We start from the raw sequence: 23,220 nt of genomic DNA, 5'->3' as shown, positions 1-23,220 counted from the left end.
GAAATGAAGAGCAATTAAAGATAATCATCTTCTGAAAAGCAATCGATGGCTATCTCAAACGGAAAAGTGGCAAGATGCAAATCGCTTTTTGTGGGGTTTCACGCTAATGCTTATCGTAATCATTAACAAATTGAACACATAGTTAAAAGCAAAAGTTGCCAAAATAGCCAAAAAAAAAAACCTGATATAATTCTAGACTAGATATTTCATATTTTTATGTTTTTAAAAAATCTATTGAGACTGCCATGTTTACAGCAATTATAGTCAACTAGCTTGCAGTCCAAGTATGTCATTTCACATCTGAATGCCACTATAGAATACTTCTATTATGATTCCCAGAAAAGTATGATACATAAGTGTAAGCCACACAAAACAAACAGGTCCCGATACAAAATATTTCCCAGAAATAAAATTAAACAATTGGCTCTACAAGCTTTTGTGAAACAAGTCATGAGTATATCCAGGCCACACTGTATGGTAAGGAACTCTCTGCAAGAGAGAAGAGCCTTTTCATTCTGACACAAACCCTCCCAACACTAAAAAGCTGGAGACTTACACATTCACTCTGGCAAACTTCCCAGACCATTGCTATACTAACCAAAATAATCTGAGGATAAATACCTTCCGTATGTGTTTGTTAGATTCTGAGTAATTTGGGAATGGCAGGGGAATCAGCTTTGCCTTTGACTCGTTCAACCTCTCACCGACGTTATATGGGTTGACTCATAGATAGACTTATACAATCATGTTCTCTCAAGAGCAGTAAGGATATAAAAAAGCAGTAATCTACAGCAGCCAGAATTTAGTATGCTACTATTAGATCAGTAAAAAAATTTTATCCAATAAGTTACATCACTTTGTGTATGATCCATCTATATATGTCCAAGCATCATGAAGCATGGCTTCAAAAGACTACCTATGTTTTTTTAATGTATTTTGGTTACATGGAATATAAAAAGAGGAATGTGGGACCTTGAATGAAGCACATGATCCATGTGCCTCCATCCCTATTGAAATCTAAATAGGAGAAGGTTGGGACTTTGAATGAGACCTATGACACATCTGGTAAAATTAATACGCAATACCACATTTATTGTTGCATGGAAATGCATGTTAAAAAACATAACATGTTACAAAATATGAGAAGACTAAAAATATGAGCCGATATGTGGTCCCCAAGTACAGGTTGTATAGAAACCAACATTGCACAATTCCATAGAATAATTAGATTTGTGAAACGCTTAATAGTATGATAACTGCATCAAACAGGCTCAACGCGTTTTGTGGACCAATTTTCCACTTACTCAGGAGCAGGCGTATGATGCGAAGAATACAGCTCAGATTGTGAAAATGTGGCATTGCAAGTTGGATATGGCCAAACAGTATCTATCCCAGGAGCTGAGGGAGTGTAAACCAGGCGATCAGGACACGCACACGACACATCCAGGTGTAGATGGGCCTGGAAGTTTTAGTAGACAATGGTTATGTGCAACAGCGTAAGAAATTCATCAAATGTATCCAAGAGATGCTGGCAGACATCCAGGAGTTCAGTTAGACCTTTTCTGAATGGCTCAACTGCAGGAAGTCCATTTCGCATTTGAATGCAGAAATTGATTTTGCTTTCGGAAGGATGAGTGATGCTGTACCCACAAAACTTCACTTCTGGGTTCTTCATGACCAAGTATCGCAGACCATTTCCCAGAGTGTGATCCTCTTCATGTAAGACAAACGTTACACATGACTCATCCATTCCATTGGCCTGGATCATCTCCAGCACTGGCTTCTTCTCTGCTCCGCTAGCCATGCTTCCTCCCAGACACTGAACCTTTACTAACTGTGTCACACGTCTCATTCAAAGTCCCAACCTTCCCCTATTTTGGTTACATGGAAATTGCATCCAATTTATCTACACACAATGGAACTGTTTACACAAAAGCGATGAGATGTGCCAAGAAATACTTGCTACATTTCTATGTTTGCTTTAATGAAAGGCAAGCTCAATAAGCATTTGTCATGACAGGAGCTCCCTGTAAACCAGTTGTTTTATGGTTTCCAAAGACAAAATGTGAACGATAACCAGCTCCTCTTTTTATTGTTTATTAAAAGGGTTCTGTGCAAACAGGAGAAGTTATAAGGTTACTTGGGCTTAGAAAACTGCAAGGCTTAGGATGGCCATGCATGGCAAAGCAACAGGCACATTTCACCTATAATAGTAAACCATCTGCCTACAATAGTAAGCCATCTGCCTATTTTTGTCCAGATCAAGAACATTAAAGGGTAACTCCATTTTCGTGGGAAACAAAAATTGTAAATAAAGAAAACATAATTTAGCATGTACAATTCATATTGTAGTTGAATTTTATTAAACATTACCTTTCCCTTTCAATCTGCAGCCATTGTAATTTTCTGCAATATGGCTACCTGGAGCTGTTCTGTACACAGAATGTGTACTGACCACACCCCAGAAACATTTCCTGCTTGTGTAATTGGCTCACCAACTTTCCCAGAAATCTGCACTAAGATACAAGTCAGATTTCTGGCATCCCATGCAACAAAAATTGCATTTTTGGTGGGATACTCCCAATAGGAACATCTCTAAAAGGGATGAAGACCCAGCAGCTTTTCTCAGAGCTCTGCAACTGCCACAGCTGACAGATAATTATGAAACCACTCCCATTAGACCCATTTGGCACAGAGGAACAAACAGCGATTTCTTCAGAATAACAAAAAGGTAGGAATCTGCAACAAAGTTTGTCATAATCCTTGCAATGTACATAGATATCCCAGAGGGGAATGTTTTTTTCTCAACAAAAGTGGAGTTACGCTTTAAAGTATTTAAATATTCTGAACAAATGGTAAAAGCACTTTAAAACAAGCCCTCATTCAACTATGTAGCTATGGGAATTGTGGAATAATTCTTCAAGTTCAAACCCTGAAATCACCTCTACTCTTACCACTGGAAAAGAAACAAATCAAAAGTCTCTATTGCCTGCCCATCAATACAACTTTTCCCTATATTGTTTACTTTATAATCATTTGCAAACCTTCTCAGCATAAAGTGGAAATGTGGGTTTTAATTATAAAACACACTAACCTGGCGAACGTCAGGCCAATTCCATTGTCAGAAAACCTACCAAGAGAAAAAGTGACAATACAGAAAATTATTTTAGAGATTTAAATAATCATAAATAATGTGTAATCTACTGATTTTATGTTGTCAAAACATATTTTATTTTTAGTGATTTACATGCGCTTTGATTGTCTTATTGATGGACTATAAACCTAAATCTGGCTCCCACAAAATCAGTGAAGCCAAACACATCGTGTAACTAACAGAAAAATAGAAGTGCTCATTAGGCTAATATGCAAAATTCAGTAACACATTAGCTACCATTCATAAATTAGTAACTGAATAAGCTAAGGGAGCTAATGGGAGACCATTTTTTTTTCTTTTTACTGTAGGTAGTGCTTTCACTGATACATATTCTTTAACGATTTGCTCCAAAAAAGGTGATTGCCAAGTGGGTGCTTCAAATGAACTTTTCTGCAAGATTATTTGTTTTATTCACCCATGGGTGAATTAACTACATGAAAGAGATTTTATGAACTCTTAATTAAAATGTATATAAGCCGTAGAACAAAATGTAATATATTGCAGCTTGCCAGTTCTTAGATGTGGTGGCTGCATTCTTATTAGCCTTATTTCCGTTTCTCACCTGAAAATCATGTCAGTAACACAATTTCTGTCCTAGAGTGACAACGTTTAAGTAGCATTATCACTTTAGGACAAGATGTTAGGACTGCAGAACTCCTACCTTATGCTATGGAAATGAGGAGAGACAAGTGTTCTGCAGTTTAGAGGTAAAATAGATAGGGCTAAAAACATCACTCAAGTTAATACCATACAGGAACTTATAAGCGAACTGGATTTCTGGCAGGTCAAAAAATGGATTTTTGTAAAATCTTACCGTAAAATCCTTTTCTCTTAGCTCATTGACAGACGTAGTCCTCGGTGATACACCACCTTCGGGTTATGTTGCCTCCACAGGAGCAGGACTAGACAGGAAATTAAAAAGCTCTGGCCACACCCTAGGGGCAGTCCCAGAGGGTATATCCTCTCTCTCTCTGCCTCAGCAAATCAGTTATGTGAAAAAGCAGTCTTTAGAGATTTTAACCCAACTCAAAAAACAGAGGGGCGGGGACTACGTCTGTCAATGAGCTAAGAGAAAAGGATTTTACGGTAAGATTTTACAAAAATCCATTTTTCTCTAGCGCTCATTGACAGACGTAGTCCTCGGTGATACACCACCTTCGGGACGTCCCAGAGCAGTATCACAACTGAGGGGTGGGAAATGAAATCAAATCCCAATCTAGAAGGCCCAACCGGTGCCAACTAGAAGTTTACAATGCTCATCCTTAATGATGAGACTCAACAAAAAAAGAGAAAAAAAAAATTTTTTTTTTTTTTTTTTTTCAAACAGAAAAAAACCCTCGAGGTAGACCACCGGTCTCCTCAAATTGCGGCCTGCAAAACCTTGCGGCCAAATGAGGCATCCGCCGATGCCGTCACATCAATTTTATAGAATTTTGTAAAGGTATGTACCGACGACCAGGTGGCCGCCTTACATACCTGGACCACTGACGCCTGATGGCGAAAGGCCCAGGAAGTACTGAGCGCTCGAGTGGAGTGCGCCCTAACAGGGAACGGAGGACTCTGACCCTTAATAGAATAAGCCTGTACCACCGTTTGTCTAATCCATTTGGCAATGGTCGTGGCAGATGCAGGCAAACCCTTTCTGGGGCCATCCGTGATCACAAAAAGTGAATCCGTCTTACGGAAAGATTCCGTAGCTTTCAGGTATACCCTGATTGCCCGAACCACATCTAAGGAATGCAACGCATGTTCCCGATGATGCTTAGGCTGAGGACACAAGGAAGGTAGTACAATATCTTCATTCAGATGAAAATCTGAAACCACCTTAGGAAGAAAAGATGGCTTAGGATGAAGTACTACCTTATCCCTATGAATCACTAGGTATGGGGACTGGCATGATAATGCAGCCAGTTCTGACACCCTGCGAGCAGAAGTAATAGCCACCAAGAAGGCCACCTTCTGGGATAAAGTAAGCAAGGGAATCTCCCTGATGTTTTCAAAGGGAGGTTTCTGTAGAACCGACAAAACCAAATTAAGATCCCAGGGCGGTAAGGGCGCGCGGACTGGAGGAGCCAGGTGCCGCACCCCCTGGATGAAATTCCGCACCAAGGATTTGGTAGCTAAAGGCTTCTGAAAGAAGATTGCTAATGCTGAAACAGAAAATAACTAGACAGAAAATAACTGATTTGCTGAGGCAGAGAGAGAGAGGATATACCCTCTGGGACTGCCCCTAGGGTGTGGCCAGAGCTTTTTAATTTCCTGTCTAGTCCTGCTCCTGTGGAGGCAACATAACCCGAAGGTGGTGTATCACCGAGGACTACGTCTGTCAATGAGCGCTAGAGAAAAAATGGTTTTAGCAATATTTTTTACCACACCAAAAGGATGCCAAAAAAAAAAAAAAAAAAAGTTATTGTTAAAGTGATTGTAAATTTATTTTTTTTCAAATCACAAACCCATCTTTACTTACCTGCTCTGTGCAATGGAATTGCAGAGCGGCTATGAACCTCCCTCTTTCTGGGTTCCCCCGATGCTCCTGGCCCCTCCCCTCTGTCCAGTGTCCCCATGGGAAGCCGCTTCCCAAGGGGACACTCGTGCATGGTCGTACCTGAGCCTCGCTGCTGCGTCCATTGACACAGACAGCGGGACTCGCCCCCCCCCCCCTTCATAACTGGCTTTGATTGACAGCACTGGGAGCCAATGCCTCCCGGTGCCCCAGCAAAGCCAGTGAGACCCGGAAGTGAGGGGAGAAAGGAGCTGCAGACGTGCAAGGCACCAAACCAAATGAGGGCTTAGGTAATTAAAAAGGGGGGAGCAGGTGGTGAGGGGGAAATGCTGACACCTAAACATTTTTAACCTTAATTCAAGGAATGCATTAAGGTAAAAAATGTTTAGGCTTTACAACCACTTTAACCCCTTCCCGCAAGAAGTGGTTTGTACCAGGGCTTGAAGAAGTGGTTGTACCGGGGTGATGCCTGCAGCTCAAGCAGGGATCTTCAAACTACAGCCCTCCAGCTGTTGCTGCACTACATGTCCCAGCTAGCGGGTCTCTGATCATGTAACCCGGAAGCGATGCCACGATTTCAAAAATGCAGATTTCGGCATTTTGAATACCTTGAAGTGCAGTGGAGGGGTCTGGGGTCTTTTAGACCCCAGAACCCTTCATAAAGAGGAGTACCTGTCACTGCCTATTGGTGTCACAAGGGATGTTTACATTCCTTGTGACAGCAATAAAAGTGATCTCATTTTTATTTAAACTGTGTTAAAAATAAAAAATAAAATAAATAGGAAAAATAATTTTAAAGCGCCCCTGTCCCCACGAGCTTGCACACCAAAGAAAATGCATACGCAAGTTACGACAGCAAATGAAAACAGTGTTCAAATCACAAAAGTGAGGTATCACCGCGATCGTCAGAGCGAGAGCAATAATTCTAGAAGAAGACCTCCTCTGTAACTTCAAACTGGTAACCATTAAAAAAATTTTAAAGCGTCGTCTATGGAGATTTTTTAAAATACCGTAGTTTGTCATCATTCCACAACCATACACAATTTTAAACTGTAACATGTTTGGTAGCCATTTATTCTGTGTTATATAATCTTTCAGAATATACAAAAAAAGTGGGCAAACTTTACTGATTATTTTTATTTATTTTTTTTAAGAGTTAGTGAAGTGTATTTTTTCCAAAAATATTGCTTTTTTTAGTGCATGCCAAAAAATATTGCAATGACCGCAATTTTTTTTCTCCAGAGTCTTTGCTAAAAAAATATATACATAATGTTTGAGGGTTCCAAGTAATTTTCTAGCAGAAAATACTGATTTTTACCTTGTAAACATGTGTCAGAAATAGGCTTGGCCCTTTAGAGGTTAAGGTTCACATTAACTTTAGGTTTGGTGTATACTTCCCTTACTGACATTTTATTTACAGGTCTCTGCAGATATTGTAGTATGTTAGGAAACACATACCCAGAGTTATGTATGATAATGTCGCCTCCTCTCACCCAAGCACCATGATCATTGTTTTTGAAGGCAACAAGACTGTCAATTACAGCAGCAACTCTAGGCTTCAGTGGATCAGCATCAACATGGGGGCGAAATCTATAAAGAAGAAAGAATTCAGAAAGAAACATTTTAATAAAACTGAATATGATGTAAACTTCTAAAAAGGTACCATGGCAATATTGCCATTTTAAAGCAAATGCTCAGTCACTAAAAGTTTTGGATGAAAATCCTTTAACTCTTTGATTTGAGATTTTGCATATAGTATATAAAAGAAAAAGAAACCGAATTGTATAAAATAGGGATTTTTTGTTTACCTCTAAAATATTTGTAATGAAGTACATTACAGTGCACAGGGGACTTAATGGCGACTTCGGTAATTTTGCCACCTTTAGGTAAATAGGCAATGTCCCAAAAAAAGTCATAGCCCCTACCAGCTCAGCTAAGCCTCTGTTTTGTATCAAGTAACAGGGAACAGACAAGGGGGGGGGGGTGGGATCTGTGTTCTTTAATGTACTCAAAAATGGATTTTACAGTAAGTCAAAAATCCAATATTTGGGAGGGAAAAACACACTTCAAGGGATGTTGGCAAAACCAACTACGTAGGGGTTCTATTAGAGAATCGCAACTCTCTACAAAACACACTTCCCAGCCACTGGGAATGAAGAAAAATACACAGTACTTTAGTTTTATGTAAGGTACAGTGCATTGCGAAAGTATTTGGCCCCCTTGAACTTTGACCTTTTGCCACATTTCAGGCTTCAAACAAAGATATAAAACTGTATTTTTTTTGAAGAACCAACAACAAGTGGGACACAATCATGAAGTGGAACGAAATTTATTGGATATTTCAAACTTTAACAAATAAAAAACTGAAAAATTGGGAGTGCAAAATTATTCAGCCCTATTACTTTCAGTGCAGCAAACTCTCTACAGAAGTTCAGTGAGGATCTCTGAATGATTCAATGTTGACCTAAATGACTAATGATGATAAATAGAATCCACCTGTGTGTAATCAAGTCTCCGTATAAATGCACCTGCACTGTGATAGTCTCAGAGGTCTGTTTAAAGTACAGAGAGCATCATGAAGAACAAGGAACACACCAGGCAGGTCCGAGATACTGTTGTGGAGAAGTTTAAAGCCGGATTTGGATACAAAAAGATTTCCCCAGGCTTTAAACACCCCAAGGAGCACTGTGCAAGCGATAATATTGAAATGGAAGGAGTATCAGACCACTGCAAATCTACGAAGACTTGGCCGTCCCTCTAAACTTTCAGCTCATACAAAGAGATCAGAGATGCAGCCAAGAGGCCCATGATCACTCTGGATGAACTGCAGAGATCTACAGCTGAGGTGGGAGACTCTGTCCATAGGACAACAATCAGTCGTATACTGCACAAATCTGGCCTTTATGGAAGAGTGGCAAGAAGAAAGCAATTTCTTAAAGATATCCATAAAAAGTGTCGTTTAAAGTTTGCCACAAGCCACCTGGGAGACACACCAAACATGTGGAAGAAGCTGCTCTGGTCAGATGAAACAAAAATCAAACTTTTTGGCAACAATGCAAAACGTTATGTTTGGCGTAAAAGCAACACAGCTTATCACCCTGAACACACCATCCCCACTGTCAAACATGGTGGTGGCAGAATCATGGTTTGGGCCTGCTTTTCTTCAGCAGGGACAGGGAAGATGGTTAAAATTGATAGGAAGCTGGATGGAGCCAAATACCGGACCATTCTGGAAGAAAACCCGATGGAGTCTTCAAAAGACCTGAGACTGGGACGGAGATTTGTCTTCCAACAAGACAATGATCCAAAACATAAAGCAAAATCTACAATGGAATGGTTCACAAATAAACATATCCAGGTGTTAGAATGGCCAAGTCAAAGTCCAGACCTGAATCCAATCGAGAATCTGTGGAAAGAACTGAAAACTGCTGTTCATAAACGCTCTCCATCCAACCTCACTGAGCTCGAGCTGTTTTGCAAGGAGGAAATGGGCAAAAATTTCAGTCTCTCGATGTGCAAAACTGAGACATACCCCAAGCGACTTACAGCTGTAATCGCAGCAAAAGGTGGCGCTACAAAGTATTAACTAATGGGGGCTGAATAATTTTGCACGCCCAATTTTTCAGTTTTTCATTTGTTACAAAAGTTTGAAATATCCAATACATTTCATTCCACTTCATGATTGTGTCCCACTTGTTGATTCTTCAAAAAAAATTACAGTTTTATATCTTTATGTTTGAAGCCTGAAATGTGGCAAAAGTTAAAGGGGGCCGAATACTTTCGCAAGGCACTATATATATATATATATATATATATATATATATATATATATATATATATATATATATATATATATATACACATACATACATACACACATACACACATACACACACACACACACACACACACCAAAGAAGAGAGCTTCTTCAGACGAGCTTGTGCCTTGTCAAAATGATTAATGATTAAGAATCGTCATTGCGCGTTCACCTTTCAAGACCCGTGCGTGACGCTCATTTTTTTGGTTTATATGCACAGCAGTCTCTGCTGTGCAACCCGGGCCCATTTTTATCCCTGATTTGTGTGCGGTGGCAGAAATTGATAGATGTACAGAATATTATACAAACCCGATTCCAAAAAGTTGAGACACTGTACAAATTGTGAATAAAAAAAGAATGCAATTATGTGGAAGTTTCAAATTTCAATATTTTATTCAGAATACAACAGATGACATATCAAATGTTTAAACTGAGAAAATGTATAATTTTAAGGGAAAAATACGTTTATTTTAAATTTCATGGCATCAACACATCTCAAAAAGGTTGGGACAAGGTCATGTTTACCACTGTGTGACATCCCCTCTTCTTTTTTGAACAATCTGCAAACATCTGGGGACTGAGGAGACAAGTTGCTCAAGTTTAGGAATATAAATTTTGTCCCATTCTTGTCTAATACAGGCTTCCAGTTGCTCAACTGTCTTCTTTGTCACATCCTCCTCTTTATGATGCACCAAATGTTTTCTATGGGGGAAAGATCTGGACTGCAGACTGGCCATTTCAGTACCCGGATCCTTCTACGCAGCCATGATGTTGTAATTGATGCAGTATGTGGTCTGGCATTGTCATGTTGGAAAGCGCAAGGTCTTCCCTGAAAGACGACATCTGGATGGGAGCATATGTTGTTCTAGAACTTGGATATACCTTTCAGCATTGATGGTGCCTTTCCAGATGTGTAAGCTGCCCATGCCACACAAACTCATGCAACCCCCATACCATCAGAGATGCAGGCTTCTGAACTGAGCGCTGATAACTTGGGTTGTCCTTGTCCTCTTTAGTCTAGATGACATTGCGTCCCAGTTTTCCAAAAAGAACTTCAAATTTTGATTCGTCTGACCACAGAACAGTTTTCCACTTTGCCACAGACCATTTTAAACGAGCCTTGGCCCAGAGAAAACGCCTGTGCTTCTGGATCATGTTTAGATATGGCTTCTTTTTTGGCCTATCGCATTTTAGATGGCAACGGCGAATGGCACGGTGGATTGTGTTCACCGACAATGTTTTCTGGAAGTATTCCTGAGCCCATGTTGTGATTTCCATTACAGTAACATTCCTGTATGTGATACAGTGCCTTCTAAGGGCCCGAAGATCACGGGCATCCAGTATGGTTTTCCGACCTTGACCCTTACGCACAGATTTTGTTCCAGATTCTCTGAATCTTTGGATGATATTATGTACTGTAGATGATAACTCCAAACTCTCAAAATTTTTCTCTGAGAAACTCCTTTCTGATATTGCTCCACTATTTTTCGCCACAGCATTGGGGGAGTTGGTGATCCTCTGCCCATCTTTACAAATTCAATTTTATTAAGGAGAAGGGAAAAGGCATACATAAGCATCAAGAACATTGGATCCAGAAACATCCGAGCATCAAGGAAACATCGGAACAGAAGGTATGAACTATGCAGATAATACAGTATGCAATCAAGGACAATATATCGTTAATATAAGCATCTGCAGGGTAACAGGCCCCAGGGGAACACCCCCCACCGGCATCCATCACATGGCCGGTATACAGGAGCGAGGAGGGCCCCTCACGAGGCCAGCCACCCCAACAGACCCCAATCGGAGGTAATGATACGTATGCCATAATGTAGTGGGAAAGATTTTGGAGGAGACGTATATATCAAGAGAGGAATAAGATCAGGAAGAACCACGAAAGAAGAAGAAGTAGGGGGGAGAGGGGGAAAAAAAAAAGGGGGGGGTGAAGGGCCGAAATAAGTGAGCCGATGGGGGTGAGGGGAGAAGGCCATCCAGAGTGAGCAAGTCATTCAGGCGATTAGATCTTTGTATGCTGCGGAAAAAGTAAATTCATGCCAATAGAACCATCGTTTAAGGAACTTATCCCTAGTACTGTGTTCGGCCGCTATCAAGTCCTCCATTTCATTGATAAACGCTACTTTACGTAGCCACATTGCCACCGTAGGAGGGTTGGACTGCTTCCAGAGTAGGGGAATGCAGCTCTAGTAGTAGCGGCAGGATCGACTTCCGATAAGATACCCTTGAAAAGCCGTGGTGGTGCAGGAGGAATGGGGATGGTCAGTAAATTTTTGCGTAATGCGGAGGACCTCCTGCCGGAAGGACTGTAATCTACTACAGGACCAGAAAATGTGGAGGAGGGATCCCACCTCCTCACCACAGCGCCAGCAGAGATCCGAGCAGCCAGGGAACATCCTGCGGAGCTTAACCGGGGTGTAGTACCATCTGGTCAAAAGCTTGTACCCAATTTCCTGGTATTTAGAGCACGTGGAGGTTTTATATGCAAAGAAGAGCATACGCTCAACTTGATGATCCGAGAATGAGACCCTCAAAGCGCGTTCCCAGAGAGATATAAACGAGGGCTTGAAAGAAGGTTCAGGCTTAGTCAAGATACGGTACAGCATGGAGATTGCATGGCGTACTGGGGGTTCCGTGGCGCACAATTCCTCAAAAGGCGTGAGGCGTCTAGTAAAAGAGGCCGCCGGCGGTAACGATTCGAGAAAATGGGCCAGCTGTATTTTCTGCCAAAACGACAGAACGGCGAAAGTGCTTTGAGAGAGGAGGGTCTGACGAGAAAACCAGCGACCTCTGCTGATAAAGTGCCTGGCCTGGTGGAGACTCTGGGTTCTCAGTGCGCGGAAGGCCGGGTCCTGCAGGCCGGGAGTAAATTCCGGGTTTCCTATCACTGGGAGCAATGGGGAAGGCAAAGTCGCGATTCGGCCTTCTCTGCATAACCGGCGTCCCAGCAGCAACGTAGCCCCAATAGTTGGATGGTCTACGACTCCCCTTGCCAGGGGGGGGGGGTGTCCCCCAGAAAAGAGACTCCGGGGGTCAATCTCCGCACAGCCGTTCAATCCGCACCCATTGTTTCAATGGGCCATGCAGATGCCAGTCCAGGACCCTAGCCAGGTGGCATGCCATGTAGTACATGGTCGCATCTGGAAGGGCCATACCGCCACTAAGCTTCGGCATGCGAAGGAGCTTCAGCACCAGACGAGGGGGGCCTCGAATCCACAGGAACTTACGGAAGGCTTCGTTAACCGAACGGAGGTAAAACGACGGAATAACGGTCGGGAGGGCCTGGAGCACATAAAGCAAACGGGGCATGACATTCATTTTTATGATGTTACATCGTCCAAACCGGGAAAACAACCCTTTCTGCCATCCCTCCAAATCCTTCCGGATGCGAGTAGGAAGGGGAGGAAAGTTGCAGTCGAAGATGCGCTTGGGGCAGTTGGGGAGGGCGATGCCAAGATATTGGATATGCGAGGAGCTCCACTTGAAGGGAAAATCAGTCTGGAGGAGATGTGACAAAGAGGACGGCATCGCGACCGGGAGGGCCTCCGATTTTTGGAAGTTGATTTTGTAGGAGGACAGGGCTTCGTATATTCGAAACTCCCGCATAAGGTTCGGTAGAGAGATCAGCGGCTTGGAGAGAAAAAAAAGAGGAGGTCGTCCGCGTAAGCCGCCACCTTTGGAGTAAGCGATGAGGAAACTGACAAACCCGAGATATCGGGACTGGCCCGTATCGAGCGCAGAAAAGGCTCAAGGGTCGGCACGAAAATCAGGGGAGAGAGGGGGCATCCCTGTCGTGTGCCGTTTGTGATCTCCAACGAGTCAGAAAGGAATCCATTCACCTTGACACAGGCCGACGGTCGGGAATAGATCGCCCGGATCCACGCCATCATACGGTGTCCCAAGCCTATATGATCCAGGGTCTCCAGCAGGAAGTGCCAGTTCACTCGATCAAACGCCTTTTCGGCGTCCGTCGAGAGAAGCAGCGTAGGGATCCCCCGGGAACTCGCCAAGTGGAGCAAATCAATCGCCTTTGTGGTGTTATCACGTGCTTCATGAGAGGGTATGAAACCCACCTGATCGTCATGCACCAACTGCGGGAGCAGCGGTGCAAGATGTGAAGCTAAAACTTTGGTGAAAAGCTTCAAGTCCACATTGAGGAGGGAGATGGGACGATAATTCTGGCACAGAAGAGGGTCCTTGCCCTCTTTCGCTATCACCGTAATGTGGGCCCGAAGGGAATCCAAGGGAAAGTCCGCTTCCAAGCCCGCTGAATTATAGGCCGCCAGAAAGTGTGGGGCGAGAATGTCCTCAAAGCACTTGTAATACGAAAGCGAATAACCATCAGGGCCCGGGGCCTTGCCCCTTTGAGACCCTGCTAACGCCCCAGACAGTTTGGCAGGTCGAAGTGGCTCATCTAGCTGATCCAAGGCCTCCGGGGGGAGACTGGCCTCTGCCCATCTTGACTTCTGAGAGACACTGCCTCTCTGAGAGGCTCTTTTACCCAATCATGTTGCCAATTGACCTAATAGGTTGCAAATTGGTCCTCCAGCTGTTCTTTATATGTACATTTAACATTTCCGGCCTCTTATTGCTACCTGTCCCAACTTTTTTGGAATGTGTAGCTCTCCCGAAATCCAGATATTTGGCACGACATTTCAAAATGTCTCACTTTCAACATTTGATATGTTATCTATAATATATCGTTTCATGTGACAACACTGAAGAAATGACACTTTGATACAATGTAAAGTAGTGAGTGTACAGCTTGTATAACAGTGTAAATTTGCTGTCCCCTCTAAATACCTCACACAGCCAATAATGTCTAAACCGCTGGCAACAAAAGTGAGTACACCCCTAAGTTAAAATGTCCAAATTGGGCCCAAAGTGGCAATCCTTTGTGTGGCCACCATTTTTTGGGTTCATTCTGTAAGCAAGACACACTTGTCTTTGTACTCCTCACCTGGTTGCCGCCACACACGCTTGACACCATCTGAACCAAATAAGTTTATCTTGGTCTCATCAGACCACAGGACATGGTTCCAGTAATCCATGTCCTTAGTCTGCTTGTCTTCAGCAAATGGTTTGCAGGCTCTCTTGTGCATCAAGAAGAGGCTTCCTTCTGGGATGACAGCCATGCAGACCAATTTGATGCAGTGTGCGGCATATGGTCAGAGCACTGACAGGCTGACCCCCCACCCCTTCAACCTCTGCAGCAATGCTGGCAGCACTCATACGTCCATTTCTCAAAAACAACCTCTGAATATGACGCTGAGCATGTGCACTCAACTTATTTGGTTGACCATGGCGAGGCCTGTTCTGAGTGGAACCTGTCCTGTTAAACTGCTGTATGGTCTTGGCCACCGTGCTGCAGCTCAGTTTCAGGGTCTTGGCAATCTTCTTATAGCCTAGGTCATCTTTATATAAAGCAACAATTATTTTTTCAGATTCTCAGAGTTTTATGCCATGAGGTGCCATGTTGAACTTCCAGTGACCAGTATTGGTGAGAGCGATAACATCAAATTTAACACACCTGCGACCTTGTAATACTAACGAGTCACATGACACGGGGGAGGGAAAGTGGCTAATTGGGCCCAATTTGGACATTTTCACTTGGGGGTTTACTCACTTTTGTTGCCAATTACTAACGGCCATCTGGCATACCTCCACCCCTATAGACAAAAATTGCTGTGTGTTGAGTTATTTTGAGGGGACAGCAAATTTACACTGTTATACAAACTGTACAATCAATACTTTACATTGTAGCAACGTGTAATTTCTTCAGTCTTATCACATGAAAAGATATAATAAAATATTTACAAAAATGAGAGGGGGGTACTCACTTTTGTGAGTTACTGTACATATACACACACACACACACACACACACACACACACACACACATACATATACATATATATATATATATAGTCCTAAGTAATTTTTATTACTTTGTAGTTTGTATTTAGCTAGTTAAATCAAAATGTAATACTGAACAGAGCTTGCTTAGCTGTTGGAAAAATAAAGTTGTTGTTAAGTTTACCTTGCATTGTTGTCCAAACACAGATACTCTCTAGGGTCTTCAGCACTTGCATGTGTGGTCTTCACACCTTTGTCAATAAACAAACCAGCCTGCAAAAGCAATAACCTATGTTTACAGCAAAACCAGTTTGTTTTCCATATGCCCCCCTGCATTACATTTTAAGACCGATAAACAAGTCATACATAATTAGAGATTTATGTACTCACAAAACAGGAGTTTGTCAAATAAAAAAATTGCACGCTCTTAAAATTGTGAGTAGATGTACCTGGCTGACCCGGTCTGTCCTGCTCCTCCTACAAGTAAATGGACCACGGTAGGCAATCCAGGCTACCATGGTCCGTTTACGTCTCGTGTCATCACGCCAAAGATGCAGGAGCCCAGTACACCTGTATCTTCTGTAGTCTGTGCGCAGCCCTACCAATCCCCGCTCTCGGAGGGGGAAGAGGGGGGGAAACGTTTGTTGCCAAGTCGGATTGTGTTTCATTGCAATGGAAACACAGAAGCTCAGTAGCAAGATCACTTACGGTTCTGACGTAATGCCACGACACTGGACACACCCATTTGCAGGTCTGTGATCACTGTGGAGTTGACAGCGATCATGTGACATGCAGTCCCAAGCTGGACAACACAGCAGAGCCAAGTGTTTTTAAAGAAAATAAATTCACAGTGCAGTTTACCTTCATGTAAGCAGTGGGCACACAAAGATGTTTTTTATCAAGGGTAACAACCACTTAACAGTACTTGGCATCAGAAAACATTAAATTATTTAATTTAGGGGGTCACCTTTATCAAACAACTTTCAGTTCTTTGTTGTGTGTTTTTGACAATTTTAGACCAGCTCAAACAGTACTATTTTAGATTTTAGATCCCCATCTAACTACTCATCATTTGCCAACTGGCAAACTCTCAGGAAGTGTTCTGTACCAGTCTATATGAACTTCAGCTCAATTTCTAATCATCACAAAGCTAAACAGGGGTTTGTACAAATTGCAAGTAGGACTGTCTTTAGATTAAAGAGAACCTGTTGCCAGATCATTCATTACGAAATTCCCCAAAAAAAAAAAAAAAAATCTTCCCATAGGCATATGTCCATTTAACATATTTTAGGCATGTTATTTACCTGTAAAAGCCTCCCTTGTGTAGGCAGCCAAAAAGCCTAGGAATGCTGGCATGGCTATGTTGGATGATATGTCAGCCAGCCTGAGCGCGCTGTGAAATTTTACAGTATTGCCCTTCGCTCATCCCCCTGCCAGCTGCAGGTTATGAGGGAGGTAAAGGGAGGGGCAGAGATGCTGGGCCTGCATTGACAGTAATTAGACACTCATAGAAGAGAAGTGCAAGGAGGGAGGGGGCTGTAATAGGGAATGGACTCTTCCTATTTTCTTGCACGTGTAAAGGCACCTTGCAAATATATGTATATATATATATATATATATATATATATATATATATATATATATATATATAAACAGGGCAAGCATTTAAAATATTTGTGATTTGTCTGTACTTTTATCTGCAATTTCTTACGACAGTGACATGGTATCTTTAAAGGACTTCTCTTGACAAAATGAGAAAAAATAAATACATAAAAAGTTAATTTCTTCCACTACAGCACAAACTTGGGAGCCTTTGAACCCGGTAGTTCCCCATTTGCAAATACTGACTTTCTATTAAAAAGTCAAAGCACTGGCAGTGGGGGAAGAGGGGAGTCTCAATGTTTAAAATTCAGAGGAGACTGAAATTGCACATGGAACACATGTGCAACATATCCAGGTGCTGGTTTTGAATTTATATGTCAGAAAAGAATCCGGTTCATAATTAGTGGAAAGTTCTTAATCTTGTACCCTTGTTAACCTGGGAAAGGTCTGAAGAAAATAAACAGAACCAGCTTTTTGAGCTGAAAAAGAAAAGCGATTTATTCTTAGCTGAAGGGCTATAGACGGATGGTGTACCGTTTGTAGTAAGATGTGGAGTTGCTCATATAGTAGGACTGTAGTTACCTTAAAATTAGAATGAACTCTGTTGTTGTAGAATATGCCAAGTGGTGTAAGTTCAGCTTTGGTATCTGGATACAGCCCATGGGATTCACCAGTTGAAGACTTGTGAAAAATAAACCAGATCCCAGCATCCTTTAATAAAAAAGTAACAGTGTTGAGTATGTGCAGATGCCATCTAATATACTTAGCTAAACTAACATAGGAGCCCAAGCTGTCTTCTGTTAAAGATTTATCTAAGCCATTGGGACAAATAACTGGGACTTTAATATTCTAAGTCACAGGTGGTAAACACAAGGCCCAAATCTGCCCCACCAGGCCATTTCATGTGACCCTTCCAGGTCTATTTTTTCAGTTTAGACTAAACTCATAAAAGATTGATCTTGATTCACTGACATAAGATAAGATTATGTTTTTGTCATAAAAAAAGGTCAATGCTTACTAATCTACTCTATCTACTGTATATATATCTCCTGAGTAATTAGAAAAAAAATACAAATAGCACAGTTAAAATGAGGCAACTAAATAAAAAAACTGACTATGACTCATTAAATCTGAAATGGTAATGGTTCAGAATTGCTTAATTGCCCCCTTTTAAGGGATAATAAATAAAAGTGCATTTCAGAGTCACTGGTATTTACAGTATGGCGACAGTGCAGCAAATTCTTCAAATAACATTCGTCAGACTAATCCTCAAACCAATTTTATGACACTTGTGGATGAAAAATGAGATCCAACAGCTAAGACGCTACAATAACCTCTTTATTCATTTCTTTACATACTGAATTGCCTGTGCTGTCCTCAGCATGATAAAAAGCAATCACATTACGAACAGGAAGCAAATTTTGCACATTTTGTGTTGGATGAACAGCTCCAAATACAATTATGTAAAAGGATTGCTGGAAGGCAATTGTTTGAAGCCTTCTTGGAATTTCATTAGGCAGAGCTTATGTCATTTTTCACTAAACAATGAGCATTACTTATCATTTAGCATTAAAAGTAAAATAGAACTTAAGTAATGTAGGGAAGAAACTTCACTGTCTATTTTCCCTTCATAATAGAGTAAGGTTTTATTGTTTTAAAGGAGAATTCCAGTCACATTTTAACTATACTTAAACTTGCTCCCACCCCCATTCTAAGCCTGTTCTAACTACCCCGTAAAAGACAGATGTCTATACTTGTCTATTCTGAGGGTGCTCCAGTCTGGTCACATGATCAGCTTCAGTGTAGAGGAGAGACAGCAGACAATGGATGCCCCATAGTAAGCCTATGAGGGACATCATTGACCAGGCTCTGCAGCCGTTGTTGGCGATGTCTCCTTTTCACTGAATCCAGCAAATGGAGAGATCATGAGCCTGAACTAGAGCGCCCTCAGAAAAAGCAAGTATAGACATGAAATTCTACTTTTAAACAAAACAATACTCAAAGTACTTTATGTTTGATGGGTCGTGGCATTTAAACAAAAAGCATGACCAAAAAAAAACAAAAAACATGTACATACGTATTTACAGCTCGGCCAAACTGGGCAATCGAGGGAGAAGGGCCTTAGTCAGGGAGGTGATCAAGAACCTGATGGTCACTGTGACAGAGCTCCAGTGTTTCTCTGTGGACAGAGGAGAACCTTCCAGAAGAACAATCATCTCTGTAGCACTCCAACAATCGGGCCTGTATGGTAGAGTGGCCAGACAGAAGCCACTCCTAGAGTAAAAAGGTACATGACAGCCTGCCTGGAGTTTGCCAAAAAGCACCTGAAGGACTCTCAGACAATGAGAAACAAAGTTCTCTGGTCTAATAAAACAAAGATTGAACTATTTGGCTTGAATGGCAAGCATCATGTCTGGAGGAAACCAGTTACTGCTCATCACCTGGCCAGTATCATCCCTACAGTGAAGCATGGTGTTGGCAGCATCATGCTATGGGGATGTTTTTTCAGTGGCAGGAACTGGGATACTAGTCAGGATCGAGGGAAAGATGAATGCAGGAATGTACAGAGACATCCTTGATGAAAATCTGATACATAGTGTTCTGGACCTCAGACTGGGATGAAGGTTCATCTCCCAACAGGAAAATGACCGTAAGCACACAGCCAAGATAAGGAATGGCTACCAGACAACTCTGTCAATGTCCTTGAGGGGCCCAGCCAGAGCCCACACTTGAACCCGATTGAACATCTCTAGAGGGATCTGAAAATGTCTGTGCACCGACGCTCCCCATCCAACCTGATGGAGCTTGAGAAGTCCTGCAAAGAAAAATAGGAGAAACTGCCCAAAAATAGAGGTGCCAAGCTTGTAGCAACATACTCAAAAAGACTTGAGGCTCTAATTGGTGCCAAAGGTGCTTCAACAAAGTATTGAGCAAAGGCTGTAAATACTTATGTACATGTGATTTATTTTGTTTTTTTATTTTCAATAAATTTGAAATGATTTCAAACAAACTCCTTTCACAGTCTCAATGTAGGGTACTGCTCTTAGAATTTTGAGGAAAATAATGAATTTAATCCATTTTGGAATAAGGCTGCAACATTACAAAATGAGGAAAAAGTGAAGCGCTGTGAATACTTTTTGGATGCACTGTATGAACACAATGAATTTATACTACACTATATTAGGCTTTTCGGGGGGAGCTTTTGGAATGAAGCTGTATTTGACCCACAATCACTAGGGGTCAAGAAATCTAGTGAGAATACATTGAGTCTAATTTATTAGGAAGATAAACCTATTAAATTTTTAAGTGCTGGTTTATGAGACACATTTGATATATGCCTGATGGCGTTGTTGTTTTTCCAGCTACTGTTTACTGTGCATTAATATTGAGACTGAACAGGACAAGCCTTACCATTCCATATCGCTGGTCCCTTTAAAGGGCCAAGACTTTGACTATAACAGTGTAAAGGTCTGGGAACCACAGGAATGGACTACAGCCCTGGACCTGGATAGCCTCCTACTGCTAACCAAACTCCCTGCATTCAGTGCCAAGGCAAGCACTCATGCAGGATTCAGTGCCTGATGCAATATTACAGGCCATAATTTTGCTGTCCAGGTAAGGTCTTCAGGGTATTACTGAGGTTACAGCAATCCTGATGCACTGCTTCTGTTGGTCTAGTAAAAGGCAGCAAAGAGTTGAAGAATCCAAAAAAAAAAAAAAAGGGACAAGAAAGAAAACTATTAAGGCATAGGAGAACTTCACAGGTGAGAAGAGGTCCACTGCCTAAGGACACTAGCAAAAAAAATACGGACTCACAAAGTGGGGAGGGCATTTAGGAATACAGATTCTCTGAAATGCCTAAATGGCTGAAAAATAGATTTGAAATTCAATGTTTCTAGATAGCATTAGCGTAAAAGAACATCAATGAAAAACTGGAGTACATAAGAAATAACATTTATACAAATGCCTGTAACTAAACTAAACAGTATTCAAATAATGCAAAGGCAAAACCATGCATTTAGCATACCTGAGAGCCGGCTGCTGCATTGTTAATGAGGTTATTGTTGGGATTTGCTATCCAAAATGTGGATGCCGCCCTGAAAAGGCACAAAACCATAAAAAACAGCCAATTAGAAGACATTAACAGCCCCTTTTCAGATATCATCCACTGTGTAGAGTAGCATAACCAATTTGAAAAAAAAAATAAATAAAAATAGCACACTACACATTTATTTCATTTCTAAAACATTACTGTTAGTGTACTGTAACATGGTTATAGCTTGTACACAATAAAAGAAAATTGGGCACACATTTTTGTCCGAGAAATGATCGTACAAATTTCTAATAGTGTGTACACAATTTTTGACAGCCGATTCTGACCTTCCGAGCAAAAATTTCCAAAGGGACAAACTTCAAAATTTTTATTGTATGGGAACAGAACGAACAATTTTCATTCAATTTGTACTGTTTACATACGATTTTCACACTAGAAAAATCAGATACGAATGACTGCGCATGATCAGAAACAAATAACAAAAGAAAAGCCTTTGTACGAGAACTTTGATACATTATTTCTATCCTTGGTTCCAACTTGTTGTAAAACATCGGGGGAAAACAGGCCATTCGTTCACCCGATTGTCTCAGTGTGTATGTGGCTTTACTTTTCTGTATACACATTTACACTTTAGATTCATCAGAAATATTTATTGTTGGCATTTTCCCAGAGAAATAGTTCCTATTTACTGCCAGTCTTCTCTTGCAGGCTCTTGTATTCTCTATCCAGTCACAGGATCTAGGCCACCTGTAACGCAGATAGTTTTCCCTACAAACTATTTAGATCAATCTCAAGTTTTATTGCCAAATACTTACATGCAGTCAGTGGCTGGATTGGGGATGTAGTTCCCATATACTTTATCCCTCATGGCTATACACACAGTGCTATTTCGGTCTGTTGGTAATAAAGTGCCTGGCTTAGTAACCAGTCCGAGGTTGTGAAACAGAGTGTTCCTTTGTTCTATGCCATCTTCCAGGAAGAAACAATGGCCCAGTGTGTCATAGCCAATTGTGTCTTTTATCTGCAGAAATTAGAAATTATATATTAGACCACTATTTAATGAAGAGCTTAAGCAATGAAAACTAAAAAAAACTATATACATTAAAAAAATACAATTACACCTCTAACAACAGCACACAATGTGACATCAGATTACAATGTACTAACATGTATATGCAGAAACCACAGATACATTTAAAGTTAAAACAGATGTCTGAAGCAACTTTGGCAGAGAAAATGTGCAAGCTCTATTGTTTTCACAATGTATATCATAACCGTATGGCCTACTATGCTGGTTTAAATTACTGAAGATACTGTCCTGCTTCTAGCAAGGAATATACCGGCTTCACTGCCAAACAGTTTAGCTAGAAGATCGTATATGTTCCAACAAATGTCAACACCATTAGATGATTACCTGGCAAGAAAATCAATCAATTTTCAGGTTTAAGATCAAGCACAATTTCATAGCAATGTGTCACCATTTTCCATGGCACCTATGATCAACACTTAATGCACCTACATTTTCAAAAAATAAATAAACTATTGAAAAAAAAAAAAAAAAAAAGGCGGCTTTAGTGCATTCATATTTAACTCCTGATCCCATCATTTCTTTAGCCACCATGGCTTAGGCCCTATGCACACTGAGTATTTGCCAAACTCAGCACGTTTAGTCAAGCACTTGGCGTTCAGTCATTTCATTGGCCAGAATAAGAATTTATTGTGGCCACTTAAATGAAAAAAATGGTATTAAGCACCACCAATCCCATGTAAAGGACCGTAGTGTGTATTTTATAAATAGTTAATTATTAGTGAAATTAGTATATAACGTGTACATATATATTGTGGGAGCTCCAACGTGAAAACTTAATATATGAAAAATTATATAGTAAAATATAATAGTTGCGCTCAGCCAAAAATAAATGGTGATAAACAACTGTGTGTGACAAAATATTAGTAATAAAAAAATTGGTTATAAACCCAATAGAATAATCAACAAGTGTTAGAAGTGAACCACAAACATAAATCAATGCATATGCGTTGCCAAAATTAATATAAATTAACATAATACTGTATTATATTAATTTGCTGTACCCAGGCAGAAAAAGTGCACGTAGGAGCAGAAGTGTCAATGGTTTAAAGACAAACAAGTTTATTTTTTATAGTAGAACACAATGAAATGCGGGATATTTGGGATCACTCCTTGTTGCCGTGACTGTAA

General features: G+C 41.0%; 1 protein-coding gene across 1 annotated transcript in view; it reads right to left on the bottom strand.

Moving 5' to 3' along the window:
- CEMIP2 (cell migration inducing hyaluronidase 2) overlaps positions 1–23,220 on the bottom strand; it is a 179,424-nt gene that overhangs the window by 63,623 nt on the left and 92,581 nt on the right. Inside the window, exons 9-14 of the mRNA XM_082265489.1 lie at positions 21,818–22,023; positions 20,976–21,045; positions 17,531–17,659; positions 15,531–15,619; positions 7,116–7,247; positions 3,095–3,130 (exon numbers count right to left, since the gene is read on the bottom strand). Coding sequence (XP_082121615.1) covers positions 3,095–3,130; positions 7,116–7,247; positions 15,531–15,619; positions 17,531–17,659; positions 20,976–21,045; positions 21,818–22,023 — 662 coding nt within the window. The remainder of the gene's footprint in view (positions 1–3,094; positions 3,131–7,115; positions 7,248–15,530; positions 15,620–17,530; positions 17,660–20,975; positions 21,046–21,817; positions 22,024–23,220) is intronic.

The sequence above is a fragment of the Pelophylax lessonae genome (assembly GCF_965119305.1).
Source record: "Pelophylax lessonae genome assembly, chromosome: 1".
Classification (NCBI taxonomy): domain Eukaryota; kingdom Metazoa; phylum Chordata; class Amphibia; order Anura; family Ranidae; genus Pelophylax; species Pelophylax lessonae.
Note: the sequence above shows the minus strand (reverse complement) of the source record. Positions and strands in the feature narration are given on the sequence as shown.